The following is a 16,482-nucleotide window of genomic DNA, read 5'->3' as shown; positions in this document are numbered from 1 at the left end:
TTTGCGCAAGTCTTTCTAATCCTAAACTTAACTTAATAGCATAATATATAAACCATCAGAATTACATTATAATAAAAATGTATAAATGTTTACATATTATATACATATGCATATAAAATAACAAATATAATATTATACCAGTAAATACTTTGATAAATTAATAATAATAATAATTTAAAAAAATTACTAACAAAATAAACAATTGAAAATATATTTTATACAGTATATATAATTATTAAATATTAGATCATAGTTAATAATGTATACTATAACTATTATCTCAAATAAAATGTAACATGTTAGATTTATACTTGAATTTATAAAATAAATCATACATTAATTTCAAATGAAAATATAGTTTGTAATGAAGAAATTACCTAATTATTTTCTTTAAGTAAATAATATTAAAATTTAATTTTAATGATATTATAAATAATATATCTTGATTTTTATTAATAAATAAAAAATTACAAATAATTATGATCTATTTCACTTTTAAATTGGATTTGTGGTATATAACATGGGTATGAAAGCGAAATAATATTAATTTTTGTTTCAGTTCTATCCTAAATAAATATTCACAAATATAGATACTCAAATAAAAAATGTTAAGCTAAATTTCTCAAATAACAATTCAAATTCAAATTTGCTGGAATCAATTACTGAAGAGTGATACATGAATGTACATAATAATATGTACTATGAATATTTAAATACAAATCCAATTTAAATAAATAAATAAGCAATATATTAATATTTATAATTGTTTTGTACAGTTTAATTATTAGTTCTTTAAACTTATAAAGGTATTAATAATACTTTTAATTTATAGTATTTACAAACATAAGAATAGCTAAAATAAAACATTCCTATGACAATCATAATAAAGAATCATTTTTTGGATAATCAAACATAAATACATTTTAATATGTAATTATTTAAAAGAGTACACATGATTGATACATAAATACGCAGTTTTTATCTTTAACAAAGTTTTTAATTATTTATATTAGCTTGTTTTATTTAATGTCTTTAAAACTTATAAGTTAATATTTAAACTAATAAAACTATGTATAGCACCATATTTTAAATCATAATATTGTAAGTTCTACATTTTTGTTGTAAATGGATGCTTGATTTTTGTATGATGTAAATACTTAAATCCATTAAATCTTGTTATACTTTTGATACTCATATTTTTAATAGATTTATTACTCATTTAATTTGTCTTGAATCTAAAAAAAAAAAAATATTAAAAATATATTATGCAAATGTAATTTAAATCTATGTATTTCTGAAAAACATTTCAAAGCAATGGAAAACTGCAAAAATATATAAAATAAAAATCTGTGTCAACAAGTCAGTACTTTAATGTAAATAAGCATATTTCTACCTAACCGAACATAAATAACAATTTTTAACAGTTTTTAACATATTCGCTTTTTCCATTTTATGATAATTTATCAACATTTTTTATTGGTATATTTAAGAAAAGCATTTATTTGTACTGATATCCTGATTTTTAGAACAATCTATTAGCAAAACAATTACAGACAAAAATACCATAAGATTAAAAAATTGCATATGTAGGTATCTGGAAAAACTATGAACTAATAAATATAATAACAATTAGAGATACATTTCAACAACAAATTCCATAGGAGCATTGCACTTTTAACTCTCACTGCTTAATTAGGTACACATAAAATATGACTTTATTACATCAGCCAATGAGGAATGTTTATTCAGTCAGTATGAAATCATATAGTCATAACCAAAATGTTGCCAATTTACATGATAAAATCTTCAATAAATTTTTTTAAATAATACTTAGTTTCAGCGAATAGATAATACAACTGTGTTCATTGTTTTTAATATTTAATTCTGCGATACTAAGAAAATTTGATTTATTAATTTTTGTTAAGTGATGATAACATATTTTATACAAATTAATTAATAAAATCTATTCTCTATAATGAAGCATTAAGAGTATATCAAAAAGATTAGAAATAGAGCATATCTATAATCCTGTTGCACGTGTATTAAATAACGTGTATTAGAAAATCACGTTTCCAATCCTCTTAAATATTAAATAAATACATGTCATTATGAATTAATATACTCACCATTATTTATAAATGCAATCCTCAATTTGTTGCTGCTGTGTGTCATGTTCACGTTGATTCTGTTGATCAACTTTCACTTCTACAATATCAGTAGGAATATTATTTGCAGCATCATACTTTTCAACAGTATAGTCAGCACTATATATACATTCTTCAATTTGGGTCTGACCACTTATTGGTTCCAATTCTTGTGATGGTGGCGTAACAGTATGTGCTGCAGCTGCATCACTCTGTTGTCTAGCATACTTCTCGTGTATATTTCTGTGTCGTTTTAATGCAAATCGATCACTAAAACCAACTCCACAAATGTCACAACGATGTGGTTTTTCACCTGTGTGAACTTTAGCATGATTTTTTAGATGTGTGGCTTGATTAAATGCTGACCCACAGATATCACAACGATAAGGCTTTTCTCCTGTATGAATACGACGATGATTCCATAATGTAGAATGGCGAGCAAAAGTTTTATCACAAACTTCACATTGATAAGGTCGTTCACCACTGTGAATTCTTTCATGATTTTTAAGATGAGGAGACTGAGAAAATTGCATTCCACAAACACCGCATTTAAAAGGTTTTTCACCTGTATGCACTCGACCATGATTTTTTAAATAAGCTGCTTTTGCAAATGATAAACCACAAATTTCACACTTATAAGGCTTATCACCAGTATGCAGACGTTTATGACTCCATAATGATGAATAACGTGAAAAACTTCCTCCACATATATTACAATGGAAAGGTTTGTTAGGAGTATTTGAATTATTAATTGAATCATTTTTCATATTTACATTTGCATGGTTACCATTAACTAAAAAAATAATACCAGAACCGTTACATTTATAACATTTGGTGACTGTTGCCATTCCTCTTTTTTTCACTGGATAATAACCTTTCATTATTGCAGTCTGCTCAGGCGATAAATTGTCATTAGATTCTATTTCATTTTCTTGAGGTGTGTAATTGGGACAATTTCCACCACTACAACTTACACATTTTATAAATCTAGACTTTTTACCTTTAACTGTCTGTGGAGCAACATCAGCACCACATGAAAAACACTGTTTGTGAACAGTTGATCGATGGACTTTCATATCTCTTACTTGAGGAAAGCAAGAACCACATGTCGAACAAGTAAATGATGGTGGTTCTTGTGGATGGGCAGATTTTTTATGATGATCAAGCATTGATGCATGGGTAAATCCAGCACCACAAACATCACATTTAAAAGCTGCACCAGCTGTTGTGAGGGACATTTGATTTACTAAAGCATAGTTATAATTGAAGGGTGCTGTCACATCAAAACGGTAAGAGGTCTTATCAGTTTGAGTTACTCCATTAGCTGAAGCTGCAGCAAGAACAGCTATATTACCAGATACAGGAACTTTCTGTACCATATTTACGTTGTAAAATGGAAAATCAACAGAAGATGCTTTATCATCTTTTTTGACAATAGTGGCATATAGCTGACCCGTTACTGGGTTTTGTTCTTGCCGAATGCCTGGATCATACATAATGGTTGTAACTACCTCGTCCTTATTGCTACTCATACAGCTACTATCTACAAATAAAAACATATAGTATTATATGTTTGTATTCCTTAATAGACTATTTAAAATAATAAAATATTTTATGTAATAACTAAGTAAATACACTTTAAATAGATTAAATACTACATAGTAACATTTTGAAACAGCTATTGATATGATATATAATTTTATATAGACTATGGGTAACTAATTACTAATTAAGTAATTATAAAATCCTTAAATATATCTGGATCTTATGCACCATATCAATGCTTATCTTGCTACAAAAATTGTCAAGACAACGTGTCATACATAATAATTAATAACATAGTACATCGTTGATTATTAAATCATACTTAATTTATATAATTATAAATCTCAAAATGTCTGACTAATAATATATTAATTCATAAACATTTTTGGATAATATTTAAATAAGTTTATTTATAAAAATACTGATATAGAATAAATTAAATGAACATTGTACATGTATAATTCTAATTACTACAATTAAGTTCAGTAAAACTAAATTTCTTTGTACTTTCATATGACAGTTATCTAGATAATATTTTAATAACAATAGTTACTTGATTTAATGTTTTTGTTTGCATAGAAATATATTTTTAATTATATTAAATTATTGGTGAATGAATGTTTAATTTTAAATGTGTATAACATGTAAATAATATACTAGTTACATAATTAATGGCCTTGATAGATTTGATTTGCCAGTTGATTTTAAAGAATTTATTGATAGATATTATGTAGAGTAAATTATCCTATAAATTAAAATTTTAAAATTGTTCTATTATATTTATATAGTTATGTATATAGTTTTATAAGTTTCTATAATTTTTATGAAGTATATCTAAAAAAACTTAAATCTAATAAAATTATTATTTACTTTAACAAATTAAACAATTGACCATAAAATAAAAATATACATGTATCTTTTAATTAAAAATTACAATAGTTAAATTGGTTTATATCAAATATCTATGAATGTTAGATGTAATAAATTAAACTTAAGACAATTAAGTGATAACATTTAAATAAAAAAAAATATTTATTATGTTTACCTTTATGTATAGGGTATTTGTCAGGACTTTATTTTGTTGCTGTTCATTGAAACTTTTTTATAACAAGCCTATAACAAATTATATCAATCTTTACAATTTACATTGTAGAAGCTATCAACACTATACATTTTTAATATGATTAACTTACCTAGGTCAACTTAAAAATAATGTTTCTTCAGGAATTCCATCATAAGAGTACTATATAATATGTATAATAATTTACATAATATCTGATCTAATTCACACTTTATTAAATTGAAAATTATTAACTTTGAAATAAACAAATTGTATAAAATGTGATTATTTTACATGGTTTAACCATTTATTTTATATTTAGTAAGCGAATTTTGGTGTTACAAACTGCAGCATGAGGAAAACATTTAACAAAACTAATAGCTTAAAATAAAAGCAAAGTAATATAAATTAAAATCAAATATGTGGAGCACTCGAAAATTAAAAAATTAAAACAATTAACATTTAACAAACAAAAAAACAAGTGGAATTTCGGATCAACAATTTTTTTGTCAATTTTTGTTTTGGTTTGATACGGCATGGAGGATATAATACATCATGGAAAGATAACCAACATATTATTATATTACACCATGAAAAAATAAAACGGACTTTCCGCCGTTACTTATCATTATTTTACTATTTTACTATTACAATAAAATTGTAATATTCGAAATATTCATTATTCACATTATTATATTTTTAGATATCCGATTCAAATGTAAAAATTAATAAATATATGTTCTATGTATACAAAATATCATCATTATCATCATTCGTCACAGATTATGACATCATTTAATATGTAAGAACAAACAAAAGATCCACTACAACAGTCTATAGTGTATACACAGACATCTTCGATAGTGCAGTCAAATGTCTGTATAGTCGCATACAAAAATTACAAACTCTTACGTACTAATATTGGCAGACAACAGTTTCTACTTGTAAATTATTATTTATTATTAAAATACTTGTAGATTACCGCAATTATTTACATATATGTATTTATATAGATAATCGTGATTTCTATATGTGCTGAATCTCCTAATCTTGGTAAGTTTTTATTGAAATCACATCTATTATATAAATCAGTGAAGTTTTCACTCTAAAACTCAAATAATAAATATTATTTTATCATTTTTTTTATCTTAGTGTGTCGGAAGAAGTAAAAATTAATTTATTTGATTAATTTGTTAGTTAATAATTTAGTATAGGCATAATATTATATTCTATTTTGTGGTGTTTGTCGAAACACGTATTTTGTACTTTGGTTATACAATTTGTTCATAACTATATTCCCGAATGAAATCTATTACTGTACCAAGTGTATCAGTGTGTTTGCATACAAAAAAAAAAGTAACTGGTGCCGATTTTGTCAATTTTCGAAAACAATTAATTTTGTATTTTATATTATTATCTATTGCTTATGTTATGTGTGTTTTTATCGTAAAAGTAATAAAATGAACAAACGTCACGCAAGTTGAAAGAAAATCCATTGGTAACTTATTAAAATAAAAATCCCAATTGTTATCATATTATGTAGAACTCTAGGTATAACTAGGTACCTATCAGTGGCGGCTCGTGTGCTTTGAAAGTGGGAGGGCGATATAAAATTGCTTATTTATGGAAAGTAGGTATCGAGCACAAATAATATTAATAATGGTTGTTTAATAAAATTTTTATGTGTGGATGAATCCATGATTAAAATCTTAATAATTCCAGTAAATATTTTTGGAAAAAAATATCGAATTGAAATAATTGATTGCGAGTTATGACTGCACAAAGTAAATAATAAATATACGCAAGTCCGGAATCCATGTATATCGGGCGATTAAAATCATCGCCCCGGCGGCAGTATTATTATTGTGTTCCCCCTTCTTAGTTTTTGTATTCCGATCATAGTTATGACGAGCGACTTTTAACATCGCCCAAGCATGGCATGCGCTACTCGCGGATATTGGTAAATCGTTATCGGTTATCGATTTTCAGAAGCTACAGTGTTGAATGATTTATTTTTAAACACCATTATCTGATAATGTTTTCATAATACTTAATAATATAAATATTATAGAAAACACAATTTTTATTTTTGATAAAATTATACTACAATATAAAATTAAAAATTGATAATAAACTTATAAATTTGTAATAAATGATAATTTTAGAAGGGGGGCGATCGCCCCATCGCCCCTATCTACGAGCCGCCACTGGTACCTATATTCAAAATTCAAAATAACGAAAATATTTCAAAAAATAATTTAATTTATTAAATTCTGAAGTAATTAATAATTATAGTCAATAAATTAATCATAACATAGTTTCCTAATATTTTAACTAAATATAATGAAAAATTGCAAATGTTATCATCTGTATAATAAATTTGTTTAATTTATCAACCTTTTGATTTGAAATATTTTATAGAAGTATGTGTCCATTGTGTCCTACGATAAAAGAACTATTTAACTGGATAATTATTTATTTTATTTTTCATTTTTTAATACTTTATAACATAGGTAGCCCACTTGCGGCTCGCGAGCCGCAAGTGGCTCTGGTTATTGTCAGATGCGGCTTGCATCTTATTTACAATATCAAAATTTACTAAACATAATTATAAATTTTAATTTTTAGGCATTATCTTTTAAAAAATTATCAAATTATATAAACATTTTACCTCTTGGTATCATTGTATTTATCTATGTGGCTCGCGAAACTATTCATGTTGGCCACCCCTGCTTTATAATCTAATACATCTAGTCAAACTTAAAATACCTTCAAGAAATTAAGATTTAAAAAAAATTACACATATTGTAATAAAAATAAAAATATTGTTAAATTTAAAAGATTATTATAAAAGTAAATTAGTTTACAAAGTTTCTTTTAATAAAAAAAAAAAAAGTAAATTAATTTATTTTCGATATTTATTTCAAATATTAACCACGGTTAAATAATTCTTTAATAGATATTTGATTTTTGATTTTCGATTCTGAGTCGAATAATAAATGTATTGATTTTATAATGATGTGTTCTTTTGTTTGTTTTTGTGTGTTTATATACACGATAAGTCAGTGGCGTATCCACTGAGGGGTGCTTAGGATCATAACTCCTCCATGAACCTGAGTTGGTAAATTAACACGGTTTTTTCTTGAACATTTTAGAATTTTAGAATTTTAACTTGTAAATTATATTAAAATTTTCAAAAAGTTTCTACATATGTAATATTTTTACGATAAAAATAAATAACCGATACCATGAAGTAAAGTGCGATAAGTTAAAATTTGCTGAATAATTATAGTATAGTTGTGTAAGCAATATGTTTTATTTTATTTATTGTAAGCGACTGCGTCGCCAAGACAAAAAGACAGAATAAGTTGTAGTCAGTCGTGTATAAGTAACCAATTCATACAATATTATATCTTGAAATATTCTTTATAATTAATTTAAGTAATAAATGTTTTAAAGATATACAGATTTTCGCGTAATGTTTGAATTCAACCCATAAGTAACGAACTCTTTTTTTATAATAATTATATACTCTTCAGCCTTAATACTGACTGAACAAGTATATTATAAAAATTTGAAGTTAGAATTTTGACGAAATTCAGTAGAATCGCAAAAAATTGATAACTATTTTGTTAGAAGTACATAAAACTTTTTTGTTTTAATTTTAAGTTTTGAAAAATGAATACAACATTTTTATGATTAGTTCATACTGAAACCATAAAATCTAAAAAAATGTATGAGAAAAATTATTGTTCATAGACAATTTAAATTCAAATTTACTAGTATTTTTAATATATACAAGTATTTATTAGTTTAGTTATTGATAATTCAAATATTTGTTAGTTTTCTTTTTGGGATTGGGGCTGGTGAATGTTTTTACAGCCTCCTACGTTATTCTAGTTTTCATAGTACAATTAACATAATAAATATTGTATTTAATATTAGATTTTTAAACGATTGTAGTTGAGAAAGAAAAGAACGAGTATTAGATACTGCATTATATTAATGTAAATACTTATCTTAGTTTTAGTGGTTAAGGGCAAATCGGCATCGATGTTTACTTGCCTCGCTTTGTAAACTAGTTCGACGAGATGAGAAAATCGCCTTTAGCATCTATAAGTATATTTTCGATGTGATTCAAATTACTTTAAGAAAAACATCTAAAATTTTTATAAAAATTGGACGAATGATTTTTAAGTTTATACTCTATAGTTTATAAGTTGCGTATGATCATTGTCTTTTGTTGTTAATTTAAATAACAAACAATTGGTTAAAAATAATTTTCTTTTAAAAAAAAAATAAAATAAAAAATCTATTAAAACATTTAAAACGCAAACAAATCGGCTAATTATACCATTTTTTTTTTTTTTTTAATTTGATTTCTGTAACAAATGGCAACACAATATACGAATAAAAAAATTATTTAATTTTCTTGAATTAAAACGGAAATTTATGCGTGTAAACACCTTGTATAAACAAGTAGCAACCTATAACGGTTGAAAAAATTCTCTTTCTCCGAGTCTCAAGGAATATGTGTGCAAAGTTTGGTATCCAATTGATTCAGTAATTTCTAAGTTTATAAGCTTTACAAACGAATGTTCATTTTTCTTTTTTTTTTTTTACAAATTGTTGGTTCAATAATTATTTAAAATATTTATGATACTTGATCATTATATTTGTATAAACAATTGAAAACGAATTCATGAAAATTCACAAACTATTTTTAAGTAAAAAATATATAAAATGTTCAATTTTTTGTTTAAGACTTTACACGTCATGTTACAGTGACATTCTTCAGATCAATTATGTACAATAATTCAATTGCTAATATTTTGTTTTATTCACATAATCACACTGTTCTATGAAAAGTTAATATTGACTAATAAAATAAAAAATAACTTACTATAGTAAAATTATTATTAATGTATAATAAAATAATAAACATAGTATAAGATAAGCTAATAAACTGCCTTAGTCCAGAATCGTTTTTCATTCTGAATGATGTATAATTAAATTATAATTTAACACATGTCATATCCATTATAGTTATCTAAATTACTAGTTATACTCTTGATTCCTGTACTGCAAAACGTGCAAAGCAGTGACTTCCTTAAAAAGAGAAGGTTATTAATATGTTTCTTTAGAAATATTTTTATATTTTCAGAATTTTAATTTAATATAAAAATGTTTATAATATGCATGTACAGTTCATTGATTTATCATTTTATGCATTTAATAGCATTAAAATATATAAATATATATATTCATTTAAATTAATTTTTTGTGTTAAATATGTAAGTATTCAATAATTGAGTTATTAATCAATGATAGTATATATTATTATAAAATATAAATTTAATTGCACAATTGCATGTACCTACTTATCTTAACAAATATTAAAACAAACATCTGATAAAAAGTATTCCTAGATATTTTTATGTATTACTTGGAGAGAGGTGTTGATATATGAAAATATGCGTATTAATGCTTACTAACTAAGTGCTTAAGAATATTAAAAACATAATAATATGTACTGTATTTTTTAAAGATGTTACAATATGCGTAATATTGAAAATTTTCCAAGTATGCAATTTTATAGGTATTAATTGATTAGGTTTTGTTTCAAATTGTATATTATTTAACTTTTATCCATTAGTTAATTTTTTTTTTTTTTTGGGGTGGGGTTTATTATTTTTGTTATCCAATAAAGCTCCACGAGAGCACTGATTGATTCAGATAAAGTGTTACATGATACAATAAGAAGTAACGATAACGATCGACGACTGTTTTCTACAAAAATCAAATGTTAGCTGATATAGATGTATTTGTTTTAAATAGTTGGCCTGAAAATGTTAATATTCAGTATGGCGATGATAGGCTAGTATTATAAAACATCAACTATTAATATACGTTCTAGAGTTGCACGGCACTTATTACCGGTCAATAAGTTGCATTTATATATTTATATGACAATGTTCAAAGGTTTCTTTTTCTCCTTTTTCGTCTAAATTTATTTGTAAACGTTAATAAAATATCACGTGTATTTAGTTGTTATATTACTGATTTAATTTCATTGTTTTTCGTTTTATTCTGTTTAACACTTCATTTGTATGATAAACCTACGTCCTAATAGTATTATATTACAATGAGTGATAGCGATGGAACTTCAGTATCAGAAAACAATAGAAATTTATTATCTCCTGATTCCCCATCGCCATTTCGATGATCAATTAATGATAATTTTTTTTAAATTTTTTATCTAAAAAACCATGCGCATCTCAAAATAAATCGATGATTCAATGCGTAAAATGTAAACCAAAAATTGTAGTATTGAAAGGTTATGGAAAATCGTCTTCTAACTTGTTACTCATTTAAAATGTTAATATGGTCTTGATACTGGTGAAAAGTATAAAAATCGTTTGAGATTAATTGGACCACTAAATAAAAAAATAAACACTTAAGTTAAGCAATTAAAAATTAAAGCAACAACAAATACAATTTAAATATATATTTATCTAATGCTGAACTTCATTTTAAGCTGGCGATCTCTGTTATGTTACTTGATTGTTATGTTTACTTGTTGATACTTATTACGAAAAAAAATAATATTGAAATTATAGTAGAAGACTTAAGATGAACAATTTGTTTGTATTACTGTAAATTATTGGTCTGGGAAAAAAAGGAGTTTTCTATAAGTAACGGGTCAGTGAATTACAAAGGCAAGTATACAAAAGCTTTAGCGTGTCGTCGTTTTAAAGGAAGTATACTATTATGATGAATTTTCTGATTTTATTAATGAGATACAGTTTGTATTCAACTTGAACATTACTCAAATAATTATCGCATCAGTTTGTAATAATGGAAGTAATTTTATTAAAGCGTTCAAAATGTTTGAAGTAAAGAGAATATAAATATAATTGCTAATGATAAGAAAAATTCGATTGATAATGATGATACCTCAGACTTTTCAGAGTTTAATACTTAGAATTAAACGAGAGTAATTAATTTTAAAATAATGTAGTTCATAGAAGCCATAGGACAGAAATAGAAAATATATTGCCAACGAATTTTAGATGTTTCGCACATACACTTAATTTATATGTAGCTGCACTACTGCAGATATAAATAAAGTTATAAATAACTCTGTTGAATTGTCATTGGTACGCGTTTCAGTAATTAATAAATGTAATGTACTAACCTAAATCTGGGCGGACAAAATCGGCCGGTCATACAAAATATACTAGGAAATACTCAAATATTAATATCAAAAAATATTAAATGTAAAAATAAATATTTAAAATTTAAATAATATTTTAGAAATAAATAAAAAGAATGGTTTGAGGGAACAAGATTTTGATTATATTGAAGAGCAAGCATTGTACTCAGCGCCAATGGCTGAAGCACTGGATATAATATAAGGTGAAATAAATATAATACAACTTGTTATGGCGTAGTAGTGTAGTACTATTATGTATTCTAGCATAGGGTGACCAATGACCATACGTTGTTTTATATAGGATTGTCCTTTATTTAAACTTTTTGTCCTGTTATTTTGGCAATCTTCTTACAGGATGCTTTTTGTCTCATATTTTCAAGTCTATACCGTATTAATCCCGTTTTTTCCTTTACTTACTGTTATAATTTATAACTTTTGAAATTGATTTTATTCAAAAATCGTTTTTTTTTTTTTTTACTAAATTTTTGTATGTTATTATTAAATAGAATAATATAAAAATCTACACCTTTCAGTAGTATTTTTGGATTCTTATTTTTACCATAATTATCGCTGAATCTCATTGTTGACGACGTAAACCGTATCTACGTATCATAGTATGTATACATATTTACCCACTAGCACCATGTCCGGCCGCAACTTGTTCCTAATAAAATGTTTACTATTATAATTATTATTTTATTATTTATAAGTAAATATTTTATTACTCTAAGTATAGCCCAATAATAACAGCTTCATTTTGAGCACCATCGTCGTCTGGGCATTTTATAATCGATATATTGTTACTAAGTATTGAGAAAAGATTTGAAAATTATTTAGATTTTTTTTCTCCTGAATATCTTAATGCTTCAATAGCAACATTCTAATAATTGTGTTTTAAAAAACGTTAGTTGACATGTGTAAAAACAGAATATCACGATAGGCTCATTCATATTTTCAAAAAATCAGCAGGTGTTTATTGCACAAAACACACCATTATATTTAGTGAAATCACTTTGGATCTTCTTCGGTATTAAATGGTATAAAAAAATCAGAATTGGAAGTTTTACATTTCTTTGTAGATGTAGAAAACGATTTCAATAATTTCGACGAGTATCCTATCATTTCATAAGGTTTTATTTGATACAATACTCAACTTCTATAGTCAGCACCTATAGAAAGACCTTTTATTTGCAACTATGATAAATTAATCAAGTAATCATACATTATTAGATCACCATTTGAAAAATGTGTTAGTTTTTTAAATACCTATCGAAAATCTTAAGAGATATTTTTGTTGAACGGCGCGTCATGGCGATTTATTTTTAAACGTAGAGAGCGGCGATCGAACAATAGATCCGCCAACCGCCACTATCTTATCTAATTCTACTTTTAAGATTTTCAATATTTAAAAAACTAAAGTTATAGTATTGAAATTTTGATGCCTTTATAGTCTTAAACATAATATTAAACTACACGTTTATACATAAATTAAATTTCAAAAAAATCATTGTGTGAAAGAACTTTTCATGTATAAGATAGGTAATCACGACGATCTGGGTGACTGGGTCCAAGACGTCACACATTTTTTTCAATATTACTCATAAAGTCTTAACTTATTAAATAATGTGAGTAGAAACATAAAACCTATACCATTATTATTTATTCTTAAAATTGAAGATTCTTTCAGATTAAGAAAATTATTTTCTGTGTTTTTTACTCCTTTAAATGTGAGTTATACGAGTTTTTTGTCTTCATGGTCTGTTATATTTAGAGGCCGTCATCTGACAAACACGTATAATCTGTTTTCTCAATAGGTTTTTCCAAATTTAATTTTAAGTGAGAATTTTTTTTTTTATTTTGCACACATTATTTGAAGATATTGTAAAATATTTTCTATTGGTAACTAGGATAATAATCTCGCCTTTAAGATTGATAGGAATAATGACTAAGGGTTACTATGCTCAATTAGAACCGTCAAAAATTACAAATTCGCCTTATAGGTACGTTTGTAAAACTGAGACAAAGTAGATTACAATAGTTGTTCAGCTTTTACGAAAATCTATTTAATCGATAACTTATAGGTTTAACTAAAATAAATTCATCTGAATCCGGTAAATATCCGTATTAATAAAAACAAACATTGTTTACACCGTTGTTCATCACTTAATATCTATCGAATCATTTGTTGAAATATCATCGATGCGCGGCAGAGTATGGCGTTATTTGAATGATTTTTTTACTTTTATTCGAATAAACAATTTTTTTAAACATGGTTAACAATTTAAAAAAATAAAACACGTGTTAAAAACAATAACTGGCATTTTATTGTAAGTTACACGATTATAAATCGTATATTTTATTCGGAATAAATCCTAAAATAAATATTATAGATAATAATAATTAAACAATATTATAAAGTACATGTTTTGTACTAGTATTATGTTTTAAAATTATTCAAATAATTATGAAAAAATAAAAATAAATGATTTCAATTATAAACTTATTTATTCAAATAAAATAACCGAAAATTATTCGAATAATTATAAAAAAAAATCATTCCAATAATTATCTAGATAAAATTTTGCCATACTCTGACGCGTGGCTTATTTAAATATGGCCGACGATGTGTCATCGCGGTATCGTAAGCAATAAGCACTGAGCAGTAAGCAGTGATCACCCAACTCCCAAGTGGAAGCACGTGAGTAGGTACTGAGTAAGCGAGCTTAGCGATTGTGGGTGAACACTGAACAGTGAACATTGAACAATTGAACTGGTAGGAGACTAGGAGTGTAGGACGTTTTACAATCATTAAATCAGTTCACATTATCTCCGCCAACTGAGAAGTGAGCGCTCTCATCACTTATCGATCACTGAGCACTTGTGCTATCCCCACTCCCAACAAAATATCGCTACACCCACACGAACAACTCTGATGCGCATATAATTCCTCAGCAGAACTTGTCGACTTAATTCAGTTGTGGGTTAAATAGCATTTTACCGCTACTCTGTGCTCAGATCGCGGTGCTCACTGGCCACTGCTCAGTCGCTCAGTGGTAACTTGCACTCGTGCGGCTCGTGTGCTATGTCGCTGTTCCGTCACGATAGTCACGCGCACGTTATCAAATATCAATGCGTTTTTTCGTTCCACTGATAATATGAATATAATATTTTAAGTTTAACTTGTCGTTTGTTTTTAATGTCGATCGAGATATCAAGATTCAGTCTTAACATTTCAAGTAGGTAAGAATTATTTCAAATTTTAAACGAATTACGTTCTTCTAATAGTATTATGTAAAACATTCATATTATTTATACATTATTTTGGTCCGGCATCAATTTAGTTGTAAAACTCTTACGGTCTTAATGGTATAATGTATCGTCGTTGACACAAAAACGTTTTTAAATTTCCAAACTATCAATGATAAACGAAAATATATTTTATAATAATTGTTGAACTAAATGATTGCTTATTCCCAAATAAATGGAAGTAAAAAACTCAATAGTTATGGATTTATTGTATAATTTGACAATATTTTATCACATAAGTGGTTTTGTTAGTTCATTTTTTTTTTTCAAAATTACATTGGAGATTATCATTGTCACATAAAAGTTTTTTCAATATTACATAGGACGCTTTCTAATGGCAATTAATGTCGCATAGGATGAAAGTATTTTGTTGATCAACTAAGACTACTTTGTCATTTTTATTTTAAGAACAAATTACAGTGAAAATATAACTGTTATATAAAACAAAAATGTTTGTTTAAAGCGTTTTAACTATCAATATGTCTAAAGTATTATGTTATAATTAAGTAACAATTAATAGTAATTGGTAATATCCCTTATTTTGATTATAAAAAGTTAATATACCTAATATAGGTTAAAAGCATTTATTGAATATCAAATCACTAATTAATATATAAGTTTAATTTAGTATCAATTGTTATTAATATTTTAAATGTAATTATTATCAACTTAAAAAATCTCTTATGTGCTAAATTTTATAATATACTACACGTCTACACTATATTCTAACATTGCATACAATACCTTCTATAGTCCTATATAATTTTGACTGAATTTGTAATCATATAGGTGATATTTTACAATTGATTCGTAGTAGGTAGCACATGAGAGGTTTAATTTTTAATTTTTATTAGTTCTCTTGTGGAAGTAATTGGAGATTTTTTCATAGTGACAGCCTATTTTTTCTAAATCTTGAGATATCATAATTTAAAAATTGTAAATTAGTTACAGATTTTTTTTTTTGTGTCAACAATAATGTAGAGCATTTAGTTATTTTTATAATATTATGTGATTATATTCATGACTTTATAAAAAACTATGTGATTTATTTAAACATATTTAATCATAAGTTAGAATAAAATGTATTTCTTTATTTACAACTGATAAGTGACATAAAAATCCATTAGTAACAATCAATTGATTTGTAAAGACTGGTTATCAGTTTGTCCTATCCAATCAAGCTATATTGCTTAAAAAATCTATAATTTATA

General features: G+C 25.5%; 2 protein-coding genes across 4 annotated transcripts in view; one reads left to right on the top strand and one right to left on the bottom strand.

The window, feature by feature from the left end:
- Positions 1–1,077: 1,077 nt before the first annotated feature.
- Positions 1,078–5,005, bottom strand: LOC112598034 (zinc finger protein 2 homolog). The gene is made up of 4 exons (XM_025344344.1): positions 4,883–5,005; positions 4,735–4,802; positions 2,127–3,687; positions 1,078–1,235 (listed from the first exon to the last, which is right to left on the bottom strand). Exon 3 carries the CDS (start codon positions 3,674–3,676, stop codon positions 2,129–2,131), a length of 1,548 nt encoding a protein of 515 aa, XP_025200129.1. The 5' UTR covers positions 3,677–3,687; positions 4,735–4,802; positions 4,883–5,005; the 3' UTR covers positions 1,078–1,235; positions 2,127–2,128.
- Positions 5,006–5,669: 664 nt separating this feature from the next.
- Positions 5,670–16,482, top strand: part of LOC112598032 — a 31,669-nt gene continuing 20,856 nt past the window's right edge. Inside the window, exons 1-2 of one of the 3 annotated variants that reach the window (XM_025344340.1) lie at positions 5,670–5,693; positions 5,763–5,802. The gene's annotated coding sequence lies outside the window, so the exon portion shown is untranslated. Of the gene's footprint in view, positions 5,694–5,762; positions 5,803–14,895; positions 15,206–16,482 lie in introns of those variants that run through there. The other 2 variants (XM_025344338.1, XM_025344337.1) reach the window with 2 other exon arrangements.

The sequence above is a fragment of the Melanaphis sacchari genome, unplaced genomic scaffold (assembly GCF_002803265.2).
Source record: "Melanaphis sacchari strain LSU unplaced genomic scaffold, SCAv2.0 Contig44_pilon_pilon, whole genome shotgun sequence".
NCBI classification, from domain to species: Eukaryota; Metazoa; Arthropoda; class Insecta; order Hemiptera; family Aphididae; genus Melanaphis; species Melanaphis sacchari.
This window is presented reverse-complemented; position numbering and strand designations above follow the sequence as displayed.